The sequence below is a fragment of the Pleurodeles waltl genome, chromosome 3_2 (assembly GCF_031143425.1).
Source record: "Pleurodeles waltl isolate 20211129_DDA chromosome 3_2, aPleWal1.hap1.20221129, whole genome shotgun sequence".
In the NCBI taxonomy this organism is placed as follows: Eukaryota; Metazoa; Chordata; class Amphibia; order Caudata; family Salamandridae; genus Pleurodeles; species Pleurodeles waltl.
The window spans coordinates 87,564,575-87,584,362 of record NC_090441.1 but is presented as its reverse complement, the minus strand read 5'-3'; the positions used below and the strand labels follow the sequence as shown (position 1 = coordinate 87,584,362).

The 19,788-nt window shown below is 48.9% G+C and overlaps 1 protein-coding gene across 1 annotated transcript in view; it reads left to right on the top strand.

Annotated features, from left to right (window-relative positions):
* Window positions 1-19,788, top strand: part of TSPOAP1 (TSPO associated protein 1) — a 2,439,191-nt gene that overhangs the window by 2,186,533 nt on the left and 232,870 nt on the right. Inside the window, exon 27 of the mRNA XM_069226865.1 lies at window positions 6,304-6,407. Within this exon, the coding sequence (XP_069082966.1) occupies window positions 6,304-6,407 (104 nt within the window). The remainder of the gene's footprint in view (window positions 1-6,303; window positions 6,408-19,788) is intronic.

Sequence of the window (19,788 nt, the reverse complement as noted above, 5' to 3'; positions counted from 1 at the left end):
TCTCTCCTCCCCGGTGGAGCTGACATAGGAAAAGTTGCCATAATAATATCGATGTTGGTACTACAACAAATGTTTTTGTTCCTTCATGTCATGTTACAAGCCTCCAAAAAAGTATTTTCTTAAAGGCACAGCTCTATTGACATCCTGTATAATGGCAGCCTATGAGCTACACTGCCCTGCATTGTTTTATTCTCATTAGAGGTGTAAATAAAGTGTAAATAAAGTATGAGAATGTATTTTTTATTACATTTCTAGAATAAATGTGTGTTTGAAGATGCATTTACACTACAGCTGTCTTTCTTTTCAACAATTTGGCCTGTGTAGCTGTTCACGTAGGCTGCACAGTGTTATTCTTAAGTGGTTTTTGACAGGCCCTTTTCAAAAGGGCTGGTATCTGCACTTATGAATATATTTCACATCAGTGCTCTGGGGTCCCTGCAGGTGCGCAGAACTATTCAGTGCTTATGACTATCATGGAAATACCCCTACGAGAGAACTGGAGTTACAGGTAAGAAACCATTCCATCCTGCAGATGGAGGATTTCCCCAATAGGATTAGGGATTTGCCCCCCTCCCCTCAGCGAGGAGGCACAAAAAGGGTGTAGCCACCCTCAGGGCTAGTAGCCATTGGCTACTAACACCCCAGACCTAAACACACCCCTAAGTTAAGTATTTAGGGGCCCCCAGAACCTAGGAAGATAGATTCCTGCAACCTGAAGACGAAGCAGGACTGCTGACCTGAAGCCCTGCAGAGAAGACGGAGACACCAACTGCTTTGGCCCCAGCCCTACCGGCCTGTCTCCCCACTTCAAGAAAAACTGCAACAGCAACGCGTCCCCCAGGGTCCAGCGACCTCTGAAGCCTCAGAGGACTACCCTGCATCTAAAAGGACCAAGAACTCCTGAGGACAGCGGCCCTGTTCCACAAAGACTGAAACTTGCAACTAAGAAACAACTTTTAAAGGACTGCACGTTTCCCGCCGGAAGCGTGAGACTTTCCACTCTGCACCCAACACCCCCGGCTCGACCTGCGGAGAAACACTACTACAGGGAGGACTTCCCGGCGACTGCGACCCTGTGAATAGCCAGAGTTGACCACCCTTATCCCCCCAGCGACGCCTGCAGAGGGAATCCAGAGGCTCCCCCTGACAGCGACTGCCTGCTTCAAAGAACCCGACGCCTGGTAAAGACACTGCACCCGCAGCCCCAGGACCTGAAGGATCCGACCTCCAGTGCAGGAGCGACCCCCAGGTGGTCCTCTACCTTGTCCAGGTGATGGCTACCCCGAGGAGCCCCCCCTTGCCTGCCTGCTTATCTGAAGAGACCCCTTGGTCTCCCATTGAAACCATTTGCAAACCTGATGCCTGTTTGCACTCTGCACCTGTCCGCCCCTGTGCCGCTGAGGGTGTACTTTTTGTGCTGACTTGTGTCCCCCCCGGTGCCCTACAAAGCCCCCATGGTCTGCCTTCCGAAGTCGCAGGTACTTACCTGGTGGCAGACTGGAACCGGGGCACCCCCTTCTCCATTCAAGTCTATGCGTTTTGGGCACCACTTTGACCTCTGCAGCTGACCGGCCCTGAGCTGCTGGTGTGGTAACTTTGGGGTTGCCCTGAACACCCAATGGTGGGCTACCTTGGACCCAACTTTGAACCTTGTAAGTGTTGTACTTACCTGTGAACTTAACATTTACTTACCTCCCCCAGGAACTGTTGAATTTTGCACAGTGTCCAATTTTAAAATAGCTTATTGCCATTTTTGCCAAAACTGTACATGCTATTGTGATGATTCAAAGTTCTTAAGATACCTGAGTGAAATACCTTTCATTTAAAGTATGGTTTGTAAATCTTGAACCTGTGGTTCTTAAAATAAACTAAGAAAATATATTTTTCTATATAAAAACCTATTGGCCTGGAGTTACGTCTTTGAGTGTGTGTTCCTCATTTATTGCCTGTGTGTGTACAACAAATGCTTAACACTACCCTCTGATAACTCTACTGCTCGACCATACTACCACAAAATAGAGCATTAGTATTATCTAATTTTGCCACTATGAACCTCTAAGGGGAACCCTTGGACTCTAGGCATACTATCTCTCACTTTGAGATAATATATACAGAGCCAACTTCCTACACACCCATTCACCTACATGCACACATACACTCAGAAACACATCCCCCCCCTACAGAAACTGTCACGCACACCCCCATGCACTCTCACACTCACACTCACACACACACACACACACACACACACCTCCCCTCCCCCTCCCGGGCAGCACTTACCTGGGGTGCTGCTCTGGGAGGGAACGGGCTCTGTGGATTCTGCTCCGCCATCATCGCTGCGTCTCCATGCACCGCCGCGCCTACGACTGCATCAATATAGGTGTGACAGTGTGTGGACTAACGTGGCGGTGAGGGTGGAGCAGCATCCACCACTGCCACCGACGGCCAGCATGGTGCCTAGTGGCGCTCACCACCACAGCTCCAGGCGTCATTATTTGGCGGTATGCCGAACTCCGCCACTAGCAGTCTTCTCTTTACCGCCGGCACGGTTGGCGGCGGGGCATCCCGCCTTGATCATTATGAGGGCCACTGTGTGGTTCTTTCATGTGTGATGGTGCTGTGTGAGTGTGTTCGTATTGCATAAGCTTTGCATGTCTCGTAGATCTTGAGTGCTCATCCACAGCTACCTCTAGAGAGCCCTGACTTCCTAGACACTGCCTACACTTCACTAGTAGGGGATACCTGGACCTGGTATAAGGTGATAACACCAGAGGTGTCCACCACACACCGGCCAGCTTCCTACAGGAGTATCTAAGGTGGCACTCACTTGGCGATGTTTTTCGTCTTAAGTGTAACTCAGGCCTCCTTTATGCCTTTCCTCCAATACCACTTCTGCCCAGAGTTCTGAAGGAGATGAAGAATGACTGGGCCCAAGTAATCCTGGTGGCTCCAGATTGAGAATGAAGCGTATGGTATCCCGAGCTTCTGAGCCTGGCCATCGATCCTCCAATCAGACTGCCCCCTCAATTGGATCTTCTGTCACAGCAACAGGGGACGGTTCTCCACCCGACCCTGTCTAGTCTCTGCCTTTGTGCATGGAGTTTGAGCAGCTGCAGTTGACAGTTGACAGCTTTCGACCTTCTGCCCGAAGTCTGTAATGTTATCTTGGCAGCCAGACGTCCCTCAACCAAAATGGTATACTCCTGTTGTTGGAACACATTTGTGGTATGGTGTACCAACAAACCTACAAACCTGTTGATCCCCTTTCTGCACCTCTCTCTGAGGTTCTACTGTTCATCCTTTCCCTTGCCCAGCAGAGCTCTGCTTTGGGCTCCCTTAAAGCCTTAAACTCCTTGTAGGTTATGTGGGTGTGAAGAAAGGATGGGCGGTGCAGAAGCGGACCATCTCTTGATGAGTTGTCCTCTGCCTTAAAATGTACTATGCTTTGGCAAAAAAGCAACCCTCTGAGGGTTTGTGTGCTCATTCCGCCAGAACTACTGCTGCAACAACCGCGTTGTCATGCGGCGTTCCTGTCCTGGACATCTGCCAGGCAGCAAAATGGGCGTGTCTGCACACATTTACAATGTGCTACTTCCTGGACAGTCAGGTCCGCAGAGACAGCTACTTTGGCTTTTCGGTCCTTCAGGACTTTTTAGTCTGATCTTGGATTGCAGCCAACCGCCGAGGATGGTATTGCTTGGGTATCTATTCTAAGGTAAGGAATCTGCAACTAGAAATCTCTATAAGATGAACAAGTTACTTACCTTTCGTAATGATTTCTCTGGTAGAGACATATTCTAGTTGCAGATTCCTTACCGACCCACCAATCGCCCCCACTTTGCAAACTGTTTTCTAGGCACAGGGACTCCCTTTTCTCCCTTGTTCTAGCGCACCAATATCAGTGTTGTTCATGGCTTTGTGTTACTAGCATGGAAAGTTGTAAAAAGAAACTGATATCAGCGTGCCGGGAGGCGCCTATATACGACCGCAATCTCATCACGGTGACCACGATGCAAAGGACTCACGTGGATGTCACCTGACAGCGTGCAAGGGTAGTGCTCGAAGAATAATCTCCTGATCCTGTCTGACACCTAGGGGAAATTCTAAGGTAAGAAATCTACAACTAGAATATATATTTATCTACCAGATAAATCATTACCGAAGGTAAGTAAGTTGTTCTCCGGTACTGTTGTTCGCCTTTTACACCGTTTGCTCATGTTCACATGGCTTTCTTCATTCCATATTATTTTTATTGTTACTGACTCCTAATCAGTGGTTTCTCTGAGGAATCCTTGGTAGTGCAATATGTTAAGGCTCACATACATTCTTGTGTATGCAGGTTTTTTTACATTTCTCTAGACTGCTTGTGTTCTCAGAACATAATTTTAATTGTATTGATTATGGGTGAGGTTTTACCCACGTTCTTACCGTTTTCTGTATCCGTTTTTATTAGTGTTCTTTTCTCCAATTCTTTTTCCTCATGAGGATGCTCGTCCTCATAGGTATTTTTTCAAGTACTTAGTCTATTTCTTCAGTACCAATCAGTTTTTCTTCTGGCTGAAAGGTTTTCATTGTGGCTCAGTCGCTTATCACACAACATTGATATGCTAACATTGAGTAGCTTTTTTCTATGCTGTAACATGGATGAGCTTATACTCTCCTATTTTATGGTGTAATTACCTGTGGGTACTTCCATAGGTTGAAATGTCATACAACATGTGATAATTATCCCTCATGTTTTCTGGTCTTTTACTCTTGTTCTCGACCGGTTTAACAAAATTTTGAGACTTTAGACTGTCTCAGTACACAGCCCCTCCTCCTGGGTTTTTATGCTTTGGTATCCGATTCTAAGTTAAGGAATCTCCAGCTAGACATCTCTATCAGATGAACAAGTTACTTACCTTCCGTAACAATGTATCTGGTAGAGACAGGCTATAGCTGCTGATTCCTTAACAACCCTCCCATCCTCCCCATTCTCTGAACTGAGCTTCTCTGTTGTCTCAAAATATTTCCTTGGTCGAAATCGATACCTACAATTAAAGCTTAGTTGATTAGTGACACAAGGGTGTCTTTGTTTGAAGCACACTGTCTCCATTGCAGTTTCTATATGTGACTCCACATTTTGAGCGCAGAAAATAGTCACAGAAGAAACTGACGTCATTGCCTCGGCTGGGGAGTTATATGGACTCCATTGACGTCACACCTGGCGGACTACGTCATTACGGAGTTGTGCCATGCCCTCTACCAACGTGTGGACGTTGTTTGGGAAAACGTTTCTGGATCCAGGATTACGCCTGCGAAGATTCTACATTAAGGAATCTGAGGCTAGAGCCTGTCTCTAACAGATACATTGTTACCAAAGGTAAGTAACTTGTTCATTAGTACACCCGGACTGATACCCCAGTCCACCCCTGCAGCCTGTTCTTTGTAGCCCCCCCATCCGCGACCACCACTGGTGACGGACACCTAACGGTCCAAGACCCTCTGCACCTGGACACTCCAGACAAGGAGACGAGGACCGCAGGTATTCCAACGTCCCCGAGCATGCTAGGACTCGAAACCACTTGGAGGCACACCCAAACAGGGCGCCCAGTTCTAGCCTTCAGCCTCTTTATACAGCCTCTTTTCCATAGGAGCATATTTGTCACCCAACGCTGTTTTGTACCCTGCACCTGGCCGCCCCTGTGTCACTGAGGATGCTGCCTTGGACATTGCCCACTGCTCACCCTAAACCCAGGAGATTGGTCTTGTAATTTACTGGACTCTACCTGTTGGCAGAACCTTTGTTTCCTCCCATAGGGTAATATTGAAGAACTCAAGTGTTGCACTAAGTGTCCAAGTGAAAAGTATTTAGGCTTAAAAATGTGCTTAATTTGTAATGAAGTTCTTGGTTTTAAAGTATATATAAAAAGAAGTGTTCTTTTTCTACTTTGGTCTCTGACTTTTTCTTTGAGTCTGTGTCTCATGTATTGCCTCTGCGAGAGCAACAAATGCTTAGCACTACCCTCTGATAAGCCTAACTGCTCGCCCACACTACCACAAATAGAGCATTAGTCCTAACTACTTTTGCCTCTGCAATACCAATTTGGATATCCACTGGATTCTCTGCACAGTGTGCTTCATTTTACTGCACAATATAGAGAGTCAACTTCCTACAATGATGATGCGACTTCTTTGTTATATGTGAATCTATCATTTGCATCAACATCGACTATTGCAGTATTAACACGTTAACTATAAAATCATGAAAAAGTATATGGAACTATGACAGTGAGTAACATTTCCCTTTTTGGTGATGTACAGAGCTGAACTTGCAAGTTTGCCGAACTGAGCTGAATGTTGCCAGGACCATGGTTGCTATCTTTGACTACAATCCCCGTGAGAGTTCTCCAAATGTGGATGTAGAGGTATCTACTGCTTTTCTGACATCTGTATAAAATGTATTGCTACTTTTATTGTTTGAAACATGGTGTATTTATCCCATCGTTAGCGTGTGCTGTTTAGGTCTGCAGGCTACTGTAGTCTTTAACAGTATAAAATAAATGTTAACCCTGTAAGCAGCATCATAGTTACAAAATGATAACTACTAGTTACGTGCTCTTGCCTTTGAAACTTTTTCAAGGCTTGGTAATTGGCATAGGACGTAATGCAGAAGCATAGTGCATAAAGCGTTATAAATTAAATCTGTGTCCTGGGTGAATGGTGCTTCATATTGTTTCTGTTAGAGGTTGGCTGTCTATGCAGTATATCAAATGTAGAGGTACACTGGCCATCCTTATTGGTTTATACGGGTAAAAGTGACAACCCCAAACACTCTCTTTTGTGGTAGTGTGGGCGAGCAGTTACACTTATAAGAGGGTAGTGCAGAGCATTTGTTGGCCACACACAGACAATAAAAGAAGCACACACTCAATGACTAACTCCAGACCACTGTTTTTTATTTAGGAAAAATATATTTTGTTAATTTATTTCTAGAACCACTAGATTCAAGTTGCAGGTAAGAACATGAATAAATAAGTATTCAACATATGTATCTGATAGAGACTTCATTTGCAGATTCCTTACCTTAGAATTTCCCCAGGCATCAGACTGGATCCGGAGATTTTTTCTTCGGGTAGTACATCTGTGCGCCGTCAGGTGGTGTCGGTCGACTCTGTGGGCGTCGTGCTCGCCGTGATGGCGTCGCAGTCATAAATAGGTGCCTCCCCGGCACGCTGACATCAGTTCTTTTCTTTCCTCGCTAGCCTACGCGCAGCTCCGGAGAAGAGCTACCTCAGTCATTTTTTGACTATGTAAACATTTGTGTCATATTTTTTACGAGTTTGTGGATGCGTCGAGGGATGCCCCGCAAGACCGGATTTGAGCCCTGCGACTCCTGTCGTGCTCAGAGTGTCGGACCATGAACCCGAAGGCTTTGAGGGAGCGGTCCCTAAAGCTCAAGGAAGGTCTCGAGACCGGCTACGGAGTAACCACCACTCTTCGTCCTCCAAGTCATCGGGACATTCAGGTCACAAAATGAAGAAGTCGAAGAAAGACAAGTGTTCTTCGACTTTACCCCGTCGATCGGATGATACGACGCATGAAGAGCGTCGACCCTCTAGGCCTCTGTCATCGGAGCCTTCTTCTGGGTCGGCTCCGCGCTTCCCTGACTTCCCGGTAGCTGGAGCAACCCCTGCCCAACCTAAAGTATTTTACGAGGCCATGCGCCTCATTTTTGGGTGGTCCGAACAACCTTCAGAGCCTTCGGGCATGGGTGAGCCGATTGGGGCCCAATCGTGGATCCGTTCTGACGCCGGTCGTGCCATGGCAACCTTCCCGGGCGTTGGGTCAGACTTCGACGCTCCTGACGTCGGTTGGGCCTACAATGGACATCGGTCCCATCCTCATACCCGACGAGCCGGAACGACGTTGATTGACGCTGATTCCGTTCTCTATGGGCTCTCCTGCGCCCAGGGTTGATCCCGACCCTTATTCTTGTGGATATGGATACAGGGAGAGTATGGAGGTGTCACTGGACCCTTTAGAATACCAGCTTACCCCTCAAATGGACTGGGTACAGGATTTGGGTGATACCAGTGATCTAGACACTTCCCCTGACACTGGTGTGCTCTCTCCTCCTAGTGTGGTTACAGAGGAGGGTGCTTCTTACTCTATGGTGGTGAGAAGGGCGGCTGAGGTCCTGGACCTCGAGCTTCCTTCTGTGGAGGTTAGGCCTAACATCCTAACTGACGTGCTTCATCCAGGGTCTTCCTCTTCTGAGCCCCTTTTACCCTTTATTGAAGCACTGACAGACATCCTTTTGGGTACCTGGTCCAGACCCAGCACAGGGCTCCTGTGAATAGGCCATTGCCCGCCACCATCGGCCTGCGCCGTCAGACCCGAAATTCCTGACCCAACACCCCACTCCTGAGAGCCTTGTCATCCAGGCTTGTTCTTCTTCTTCATCTGGCGCATTCCCTGCCGCACCCCCGGATAGGGAATCAAAAAGACTGGGTAATTTGGGGAAGAAGTTGTTTTCTTCCAACAGTCTAGCGCTGCGGTCCATGAAAACCACATGCCTTTTGGGCCGCTATTCCCATACTTTCTGGGATACAGGCGTGCAAGTGCTGCCTGCAGTTCCGGAGGAGGCCCGGACTGTCCTGTCCCAAGCCGTAACATATGGGGCGGATGCAGCTAAGTTCATGATTCGTTGTGGATTGGATACGACCAACTCTCTGGGCAGATCGGTTGCATCGACAGTGGCATTGAGACGTTACGCCTGGCTGAAAACATCTAGCTTCTCGGGGATGTCCAGCAATCCTTGATGGACAGGCCCTTTAATGGCACACGTCTCTTTGACGACAAGGTGGACTTGGCGCTTGAGCGCTTTAAGGATTCCCGAGCCACAGCCCGGTCCCTTGGCCTCGCGCCAGCACCTAGACCCCAGCAGTCTGCCTTTCGCCACTTTCGTGGCTAGGGTAGGGACACCCAACCGCATCCTTTTCTCCCTGGCCAAAGACCCGCGCATGCTGTACAGCCTCTGCGCGGACGCGTGATCCCACGTCCTGGGAAGCAGGGAGCCAGCGGGTCGCCCAGTCCACCCCCGTCCCCTCCTCAGCCTCCAAGCCTTCCTAGTCCGCAGGTACTTAAGGAGCCAGTAGGTAACACGATACGCCAACACCTGCCCCAAATTGCAAGCCATTACCTTGGACAGGTGGGTACTCCAAATTGGCCGAAGGGGCTACTACCGCCACTTTAAGACATCTCCTCCAGCCATGCCACCATCATACAGTTACATATCGGAGGATCATATAGCGCTTCTCCGCGAGGAAGCCCAAGCCCTTTTGGCCAAAGGAGCTATAGAGAGTGTTCCGTTGCCAGAAGTAGGTCATGGTTGCTATTCTAGCTACTTTCCTGTTCCGAAAAAGGACAAAGGTCTTCGACCTATATTAGATCTTCGGTCCCTCAATCTCTTCCTAAAAAAGGAGAAGTTCAAAATGTTGACATTGGCTCAGGTCCTATCCGCCCCGGGATCCCGGAGACTGGATGGTAGCGTTGGACTTGCAAGATGCATACTTCTACATTCCCGTCTTGCCGGCCCACAGGTGTTACCTACAATTCGTGGTAGGTCATGAGCACTTTCCGTTTACAGTACTCCCCTTTGGCCTTACCAGTGCCCTTCGGGTGTTCACAGAAGTTATGGTAGTGGTTGCAGCTCATCTGTGCAGGTTAGGGGTCCCAGTCTTCCCCTACCTTGACGATTGGCTGTTGAAGGCGAACTCGCCCCAGACAGTCATCTCCCACCTCCAGACTACGGCAAACCTTTTGCATACGTTGGGGTTCACTGTCAACGTGCCGAAGTCACACCTGACTCATTCTCAGATGCTCCCTTTCATTGGAGCTGTTCTGGATTCAGTGCAGTTTTGGAAATATCCTCCCAAAAAGTGAGTCCAGGATATTCGGGCTATTATACTGATGTTTCAGCCTCTGTACTGGATTTTGGTGAGAATGACTCTGAGGCTGCTGGGCCTCATAGTCTCCTGCATCCTGCTGGTTAAAAATGCCAGATGGCATATGCAGGCTCTGCAGTGGGACCTGAAGTTCCAGTGGGTGCAGCATCAGGGAAATCTCTCCGACAAGGTCCAGATCTGGGAAGGGACTGTGAAAGCCCCTCAGTGGTGGTTAACGAATCAGGATTGGGTCAAGGGCAGATACCTCTCTTTTCCAGATCTTACAGTTGTGACAGATGCGTCACTTCTGGGGTGGGGTGGCCACATGGGAGAGGCAGAGATCAGAGGCATCTGGTATCCAGCGGAAACCGGGCTCCATATCAATCATCTGGAGCTCCGAGCGATTCGACTAGCATCAAAACAATTTCTTCCCTCCCTCAAGGGGAAAGCAGTGCAGGTGTTTACAGACAACACCACCGCCAATGCGTATTGCAACAAACAAGGCTGAGTGGGGTCGTGGACTCTTTGTCAAGAGGCCCTTCGTCTCTGGACTTGGCTGGAACATCAGGGCATTTCCCTGGTGGTTCAACACCTGGCAGGCTCCTTGAATGCCAGAGCAGACGAACTCAGCCGACGATTCATGGTCGACCACGAATGGCGTGTCCATCCGGAGGTGGGGCAAGGTCTCTTCCTGCAGTGGGGAGAACCTTGGTTAGACTTGTTTGCCTCCGTAGAGATTGCGCAGTGTCAGCTGTTTTGCGCGTTGAAGTTTCCAAGGTGGCACTCACTCCGCTGCGCTTTTCGTTGCGAGTGGAATTCAGGCCTCCTATACACCTTCCCGCTAATACCACATCTGCCCAGAGTTCTGAAGAAGATCAGGCAAGACCGGGCCCAAGTAATACTGGTGGCTCTGGACTGGGCACGAAGCATGTGGTATCCCGAACTTTTGAACATGGCCATCGCTCTTCCGATCAGACTGCCTCTTGGGGAGGATCTTCTGTCGCAGCAGCAGGGGAAGGTCCCCCACCCGAACCTGTCAACTCTGCAACTATTTGTGTGGAGATTGAGCGGCAACAGTTGACGTCTTTCGACTTGCCTTCCGAAGTCTGTGACGTTATCTTAGCAGCCAGGCATCCTCAACCAAAACTGTATACACCTGTCATTGGAAGAAATTTGTGGCATGGTAATTCTGTCGATCCTCTATCTGCTTCTCTCTCTCAAGTTTTTCTCTTTAATCTTTCCCTTGCCCGGCAGGGTTCCAACTTTGGCACTCTTAAGGGATATCTTTCTGATATTTCTGCTTTCTTAAGGAGGTAAGTAAAATACACAAAATATACACACAAATCAAAATCAGGTAAGTAAACAGTTAGAAAAGTAGTGCAAACACTGTAGAACACAATAGGATGCAATAGGTCTGGGGGCAACACAAACCATATACTCTAAAAATGGAATGCGAACCACGAATGGACCCCAGGCCTAGTGTATTGTGTAGAGGGTTGCTGGGAGTGTAAGCAAACACTAAGGCTGTCCAAGATACCCCCCCCCCAAGACCCTGAAAAGTAGGAGTAAAGTGACCCTACTTCCCCAGAAACACACTAAAGTCGTGATAGGAGATTCTGCAAAGACCACAACTGACTGCAAAGCACTGAAGACGGATTCCTGGACCTGAGGACCTGTAAAGGAAGGGGACCAAGTCCAAGAGTCACGAAAGTGTCCAGGGGGGTCAGGAGCCCACTAAACCCTGGATAAAGGTGCAAAATGTCTGCCTCCGGGTGGAATAAGCTGAAGATTCTGCAACAGAAGGTGCCAGGAACTTCTCCTTTGCACAGAAGATGTCCCACGGACTGCTGGAAGATGCAGAGTTGTTTCTTTGGAGAAAGACCGCAAACAAGCCTTGCTAGCTGCAAAGGCCGCGGTTGAAGAAAAAGGGTGCTGCCCAGGCCCAGGAGGTGGCCACTTGAAAGAGGAGACAGAGGGGGCCCTCAGCAACACAGAGAGCCCACGCACAAGAAGGCAGCACATGCAGAATTACTTGAACACGGGTTCAAGAAAACTGAGCACAGCGGTCGTTTCAACACTAGAAAAGAGGGTCCTACGAAGGCGGTGGTCAACTCAGCGAGTTGAGCGATGCAGGACGGAGTGCTGGGGACCTGGGCTGTGTTGTGCACGAAGGATTCCTTGCAAAAGTGCACAGAAGCCCTAGCAGCTGCAGTTCACGCAGTACACAGGATTACAGTCTGGTGAGGGGAGGCAAGGACTTACCTCCGGCAAATTTGGACAGATAGACTACTAGACTGTCGGGGTCACTTGGATCTACCACCTGTGTTCCAGGGACCACGCTCATCACGATGAGAGGGGACCCAGAGGACTGGTGAAGCTGAAGTTTAGTGCCTGCGTTAGCATGGGGAAGACTCCGTCAACCCACGGGAGATTTCTTCTTGGCTTCCAGTGCAGGGTGAAGGCAGACAGCCCCCAGAGCATGCACCACCAGGAAACAGTCGAGAAAGCCAGCAGGATTAGGCGCTACAATGTCGCTGGTAGTCTTCTTGCTACTTTGTTGCAGTTTTGCAGGCGTCTTGGAGCAGTCAGTGGTCGATTCTTGGCAGAAGCCGAAGAGGTAGATGCAGAGGAACTCTGGTGAATTCTTACACGTCGTTATCTGAGGAAAAGCCCACAGGAGAGACCCTAAATAGCCCTCAGAGAAGGATTGGCCTCCTAGTCAGGTAAGCACCTATCAGGAGGGGTCTCTGACTTCACCTGCTGGCACTGGCCACTCAGAGGCCTCCACTGTGCCCTCACACCTCTGGATTCAAGATGGCAGAGGTCTAGAACACACTGGAGGAGCTCTGGGCACCACCCCTGGGGTGGTGATGGACAGGGGAGTGGTCGCCCCCCTTTCCTTTGTCCAGTTTCACGCCAGAGCAGGGGCTGGGGAATCCCTGAACCGGTGTAGACTGACTTATGCAAGGAGGGCACCATCTGTGCCCTTCAAAGCATTTCCAGAGGCTGGGGGAGGCTACTCCTCCCCAGCCCTTTACACCTATTTCCAAAGGGAGAGGGTGTAACACCCTCTCTCAGAGGAAATTCTTTGTTCTGCCTTCCTGGGACTGGGCTGCCCAGATCCCAGGAGGTCAGAAGCCTGTCTGTGGGTTGGCAGCAACGGTAGCTGCAGTGAAAACCCCAGAGAGCTGATTTGGCAGTACCCGGGGTCCATGCTGGAGCCCCGGGACACATGGGATTGGCACCCCAATACCAGATTTGGCATGGGGGACAATTCCATGATCTTAGACATGTTACATGGCCATATTCGGAGTTACCATTGTGAAGCTACATATAGGTATTGACCTATATCTAGTGCACACTTGTAATGGTGTCCCCGCAATCACAAAGTCTCGGGAAATTGCGCTGAACTATGAGGGGGCACCTTGGCTAGTGCCAGGGTTCCCTCACACTTAGTAACTTTGCACCTAACTTTCACTAAGTGAAGGTTAGACATATAGCGGACTTATAAGTTACTTAAGTGCAGTGTAAAATGGCTGTGAAATAACGTGGACGTTATTTCACTCAGGCTGCAGTGGCAGTCCTGTGTAAGATTTGTCTGAGCTTCCTATGGATGGCAAAAGATCTGCTGCAGCCCATAGGGATCTCCTGGAACCCTACTACCCTGGGTACCTAGGTACCATATACTAGGGGATTATAAGGGTGTTCCAGTGTGGCAATTACAATTGGTGAAAATGGTCACTAGCCTATAGTGACAATTTTAAAGGCAGAGAGAGCATAAGTACTGAGGTTCTGGTTAGCAGATCCTCAGTGACACATTAAGGCACTACACAGGGATACACATACAGGCTGCAAACTATGAGCACTGGGGCCCTAACTAACAGGGTCCCAGTGAGACATATTAAATCACACTGACAAATAGGGTTTTCACTATGAGCACTGGGGTCCTGGCTAGCAGGATCCCAGTGAGACAGTAAATACACCCTGACATATACTCACAAACAGGCGAAAAGTGGGGGTAACAATGCTAGAAAGAGGCTACCTTCCTACAACTTGGGGGGGACACAAGTAGGCACACAAAACACACCCTCAGCGGCACAGGGGCGGCCGGGTGCAGTGTGCAAAGCAGGCGTTGGGTTTTGTATTAGAATCAGTGGAGGGCCCAGTAGTCACTCTAGCAGTGCAGGCAGGACACAAGGGGGCTTCTCGGGCCAGCCACCGACTGGACTAGACAGAGGGTCGTCTGGGGGTCACTCCTGCACTGAGGTTCAGTTCCTTCTGGTCCTGGGGGCTGCGGGTGCCATGCTTGGTCCAGGCGTCGCGTTCCTTGTTACAGGCAGTCGCGGGGGAGTCTCTGGATTCTCTCTGCATGCGTCGCTGTAGGGGATCCAGGAGGGTCGTCGTGGGCTACTCACGAGGTCTCAGTCGCCTTGGAGTCCTCCCTGTGGTGTTGGTTCTCTGGAGCTCGAGTCGGGGGCGTCGGGTGCAGAGGGTGAAGTCGCACGCTTCTGGCGGGAAGTGTGAAGTCTTTAGAAGTTGCAAGTAAGTTGCAAAGTTGTTGCTGTTGTTTGAGCAGAGCCGCTGCTCACGGGAGTTTCTTGGTCCTTTGGTTCAGGGCAGTCCTCTGAGGCTTCAGAGGTCGCTGGTCCCTATCGGATGCCTCGCTGTTGCAGTTTTCTTCGAATCAGAAGACAGGCCGGTAGGGCTGGGGCCAAAGCAGTTGTCGTCTCCGTCGTCTTTGCAGGGCTTTGAGGTCAGCAGTCCTTCTTCTTGTTTCAGGTTGCAGGAATCTGATTTCCTGGGATCTTGGGTGCCCCTAAATACTAAATTTAGGGGGGTGTTTAGGTCTGGGGGGCAGTAGCCAATGGCTACTGTCCTTGAGAGTGGCTACACCCTCTTTGTGCCTCCTCCCTGAGGGGAGGGGGGCACATCCCTAATCCTATTGGGGGAATCCTCCTATCTCAAGATGAAGGATTTCTAAAGGCACGGGTCACCTCAGCTCAGGCCACCTTAGGGGCCTTTCCTGACTGGTGGGTGACTCCTCCTTGTTTTTCTCATTACCTCCTCCAGCCTTGCCGCCAAAAGTGGGGGCAGTGCCCGGAGGGACGGGCATCTCAACTAGCTGGGATGCCCTGAGGTGCTGTAACAAAAGGCATGAGCCTTTGAGGCTCACCGCCAGATGTTACAGTTCCTGCAGGGGGAGGTGAGAAGCACCTCCACCCAGTACAGGCTTTGTTCCTGGCCACAAAGTGACAAAGGCACTCTCCCCTTGTAGACAGCAACTCATCTGGTTGTGACAGGGTGGCAGAAACTGGTCAGCCTAGCACTGTGAGTTGAACTGGTATTCAGGGGCATCACTAAGATGCCCTCTGGGTGTATTTTACAATACATTCCACACTGGCATCAGTGTGCATTTATTGTGCTGAGAAGTTTGATACCAAACTTCCCAGATTTCAGTGTAGCCATTATAGAACTGTGGAGTTAGTGTGTGACAAACTCCCAGACCATATACTCTTTATGGTTACCCTGCACTTACAACGTCTAAGGTTTTGCTTAGACACTGTAGGGGCATAGTGCTTATGCACTTACGCCCTCACCTGTGGTATAGTGCACCCTGCCTTTGGGCTGTAAGCCCTGCTAGAAGAGTGACTTACCTATGCCACAGGCAGTGTGAGGTTGGTATGGCACTCTGAGGGTAGTGCCATGTCGACTTAGTCATTTTCTCCCCATCAGCACACACGAGCTGTGAGGCAGTGTGCATGTGTTGTGAGGGGTCCCCAGGGTGGCATATAGGCAATAGGTTTATCCTTGTGGTAGTGGACCATGCCACTAGGTATCCAGTAGCTATCCCCTTAAGAACCACTACAGCTCCTGCAGTGTCAACAGCCCTCCTGGTAATATTTTCCAGAGTGGGTTTCCCTAAGGAAGTGGTGTCAGACAGAGGTAGTAACTTCATGTCTGCATACCTCAAAGCTATGTGGAAGGAGTGTAGTGTAACTTACAAGTTCACTACTCCTTATCATCCACAAAAAAATGATCTGGTAGAGGGTTTAATAAAACTCTCAAAGGCATGATCATGGGACTCCCTGAAAAACTCAGAAGGAGATTGGATGTCCTGTTGCCATGCCTCCTTTTTGCTTATAGGGCGGTACCCCAAAAAGGAGTGGACATCAGCCCCTTTGAACTCCTCTTTGGGCACCCTGTAAGAGGTCCCCTTGCTCTTGTGAAGGATGGTTGGGAACCACCTTTAAAAGCTCCCAAGAAAGACATTGTGGATTATGTACTTGGCCTAAGATCTAGAATGGCTGAGTACATGAAAAAGGGCAGCAAAAACCTTCAGGCCACCCAAGAGCTCCAAAAGCAATGGCATGACCAGAAGGCTGTCCTGACCCAGTACCACCCAGGACAGAAGGTATGGGTATTGGAGCCTGTGGCCCCAAGAGCACTCCAGGACAAATGGAGTGGACCCCATCTCATAGTAGAAAAGAAAGGTGAGGTCACCTATTTGGTATACCTGGGCACTGGCAGGATCCCCTTAGGGTGTTTCATGTCAGTCGCCTAAAACCTTATTATGACAGGGCTGACTTAACCCTGCTCATGGCAACTGATGAGGGACAGGAAGAAGAGGGTGACTCCCTGACCTCTTCTCCACCACTGAAGCTGATGGCTTAGTGAAGGGAGTGGTGCTTGCAGATTGCCTTACTGCTGAGCAGAAGGACAACTGCATAAATCTCTTAAATCAGTTTTCTGACCTCTTCTCACTGATCCCAGGCACAACTACCTGGTGTGAGCACACAATCGACACTAGAGACATTTTACCTGTCAAGAGTAAGATTTATAGGCAGCCTGACCATGTCAGAGATTGCATAAAACAAGAGGTACAAAGAATGTTAGATCTGGGAGTGATTGAGCCTTCTGAAAGCCCATGGGCTAGCCCAGTGGTGCTTTTCCCCAAACCTCACAGTAAAGATGGTAAAAAGGAAATTAGGTTTTGTGTTGACTTACAGAGGTCTCAATCAAGTAACCAAAATTGATGCTCACCCTATACCCAGGGCAGATGAACTCATAGATACACTGGCTTCTGCCAATTATCTAAGCACTTTTGACTTAACTGCAGGGTATTTGCAAATTAAGTTGTCAGAAGATGCTAAACCTAAAACAGCATTTTCAACCATTGGAGGGCACTATCACTTCACTGTTATACCCTTTGGATTAAAAAATGCACCTGCCACTTTTCAGAGGTTGGTGAATACAGTCCTGCAGGGATTGGAAGCCTTTAGTGCAGCATACCTAGATGATATAGCTGTCTTTAGCTCCACCTGGGATGATCACCTGGTCCACCTATGGAAAGTTTTGGAGGCCCTGCAAAAGGCAGGCCTCACTATCAAGGCTTCAAAGTGCCAGATAGGGCAGGGAAGGTTTATCTGGGCCACCTAGTAGGTGGGGAACAGATTTCACCACTGCAGGGGAAGATCTAGACCATTATGGAATGGGCTCTCCCTACAACTCAAACCCAGGTGAGAGTCTTCCTAGGCCTCACAGGGTACTATAGGAGTTACATTACGAACTATGGCTCCATTGCAGCCCCTCTTAATGACCTCACCAGCAAAGAGATGCCTAAAAATGTATTGTGGACATCTAGCTGTCAAAAGGCTTTTGATGAGCTCAAAAAGGCCATGTGATCTGCACCTCTCCTAAAAAGCCCTTGTTACTCCAAAATATTCATAGTCCAGACTGATGCTTCTGAATTAGGGGGTAGGGGCAGTTCTATTGCAGCTTAACACTGAGGGCCAGGATCAACCTGTTGCCTTTATCAGCAGGAGGTTGACCCCTAGAGAAAAGCGTTGGTCTGCCATAGGGAGGGAGGCCTTTGATGTGGTCTGGGCACTGAAAAAGTTGAGACCATACCTGTTTGTTACTCACTTTATAGTTCAGACGGACCACAAACCTCTACTTTGGCTAAAACAAATGAAAGGTGAAAACCCTAAATTGTTGAGGTGGTCCATCTACCTACAGAGAATGGACTATACAGTGGAACATAGACCTGGGAGTACCCACTCCAATGCAGATGGACTCTCCAGATATTTCCACTTAGACAATGAAGACTCATCTGGGCAAGGTTAGCCTTATTGTCCCTCGTTTGGGGGGTGGGGAGGGGGGTGGAGAGGGGGGGTTGTGTAGGAAAGTACCATCTTGCCTGGCATGTTACCCCTATTTTTACATGTATGTAAGTTTGTTTTGCTTGTCTCACTGGGATCCTGCTCGTCTGGACCCCAGTGCTGATAGTTTGTGGCCTGAATGTGTGTATCTGTGTCTTATCCAGGTGACTGATTGACACCTGATCTGTTCGATTTAAGTCAATAAGGACCCTCAATGAAGGACCACACGCCAATTATGAACACAATTTAGCTTTACTAGAATTTCAGGAAAATGTATGCATTTGGCACATCAATGAAGTAGAATGAAAACCAGCAATAAAGAGCATCTATTTATATATAAGCAAAGAGTTCATTGACAGATATCAGCTTTGGTTAACTGTGTACGAAACGCATATCTCAATTACTGCAGCATGCTCACATTAAGACATTCAGTAAACAAAATATAGAGGAGCAGAATATTTCAGATTATAAACATAGTGCAAGCATAATAATCAATCATAATAGAGCAGAGAAACAATCCCTGGGTGGAACTTAACTTTATCTACAAATGCTGGGAAGCCCTCTACGGCCTGCTTGGACCTCTCTCCCCCTCGAGCGTCACGGTCTCTGAACAGCAAAACCAGGGAGGCAGCGATGTGGGCTTGGCGATGGCAGCTTGCACAACCCCATCTGCGAGCTTCAATCCCCTCACCCGCGCTTCAGTGCTTAAATAACCTGAAGCTTGGATTCTATCCCTTTTCTCGCATCTTCTAGCTATGTTATCGGCACATGTCCCTTGGCTGCTCTGCCGTTCCCTAGCCATTGTTTTTTCCGTCCTTTTCCTGTGCTCCTTTTCTCAGGGTTAGAACGACCTTCGTGTCTCTCTCCTACACATCCTACTTCTTACATGTGCACCTGCGGATACTTTTATCTATGGAATGTTGGAAAACACGCTTGAAAATGACATTGTGGACTTTTCCACGTTGTTTCAGATTTCAGCAGGCATCACGCTCATCTACACTGTTCAAACTAATTAACCCTTTGCGTCACAATGTCTTCCGCACCTTTCCCTATACTGATCAATCTGTGTAGTGACTAACTGTGTCACTGAGGCTCTGCTAACCAGAACCTCAGTTCATATGCTTTCTCTGCCTTTACAATTGTCACTGTAGGCTAGTGACCATTTTCACCAATTCCAATAGCCACACTGGAACACCCTTATAATTCCCCAGTATATGGTACATAGGTAACCAGGGTATTGGGGTTCCAGGAGATCCCTATGGGCTGCAGCATTTCTTTTGACAGCCATAGGGAGCTCAGACAAATCTTACGTGGGACTGCCACTGCAGCCTGAGTGAAATAACGCACATGTTATTTCACAGCCATTTTCCACTGCACTTAAGTAACTTATAAGTCACCTATATGTCTAACCCCCACTTAGTGAAGGTTAGGTGCAAAGTTACTAAGTGTGAGGGCACCCTTGCACTAGCAAAGGTGCCCCCACATAGTTCAGGGCAATTTACCTGGACTTTGTGAGTGCGGGGACACCATTACACATGTGCACTACATATAGGTCAATAACTATATGTAGCTTCACAATGGTAACTCCGAATATGGCCATGTAACATGTCTAAGATCATGGAATTGTCCCCCCATGCCAAATATGGTATTGGACTGCCAATCCCATGCATCCCCGGGGCTCCACTATGGACCCCAGGTAC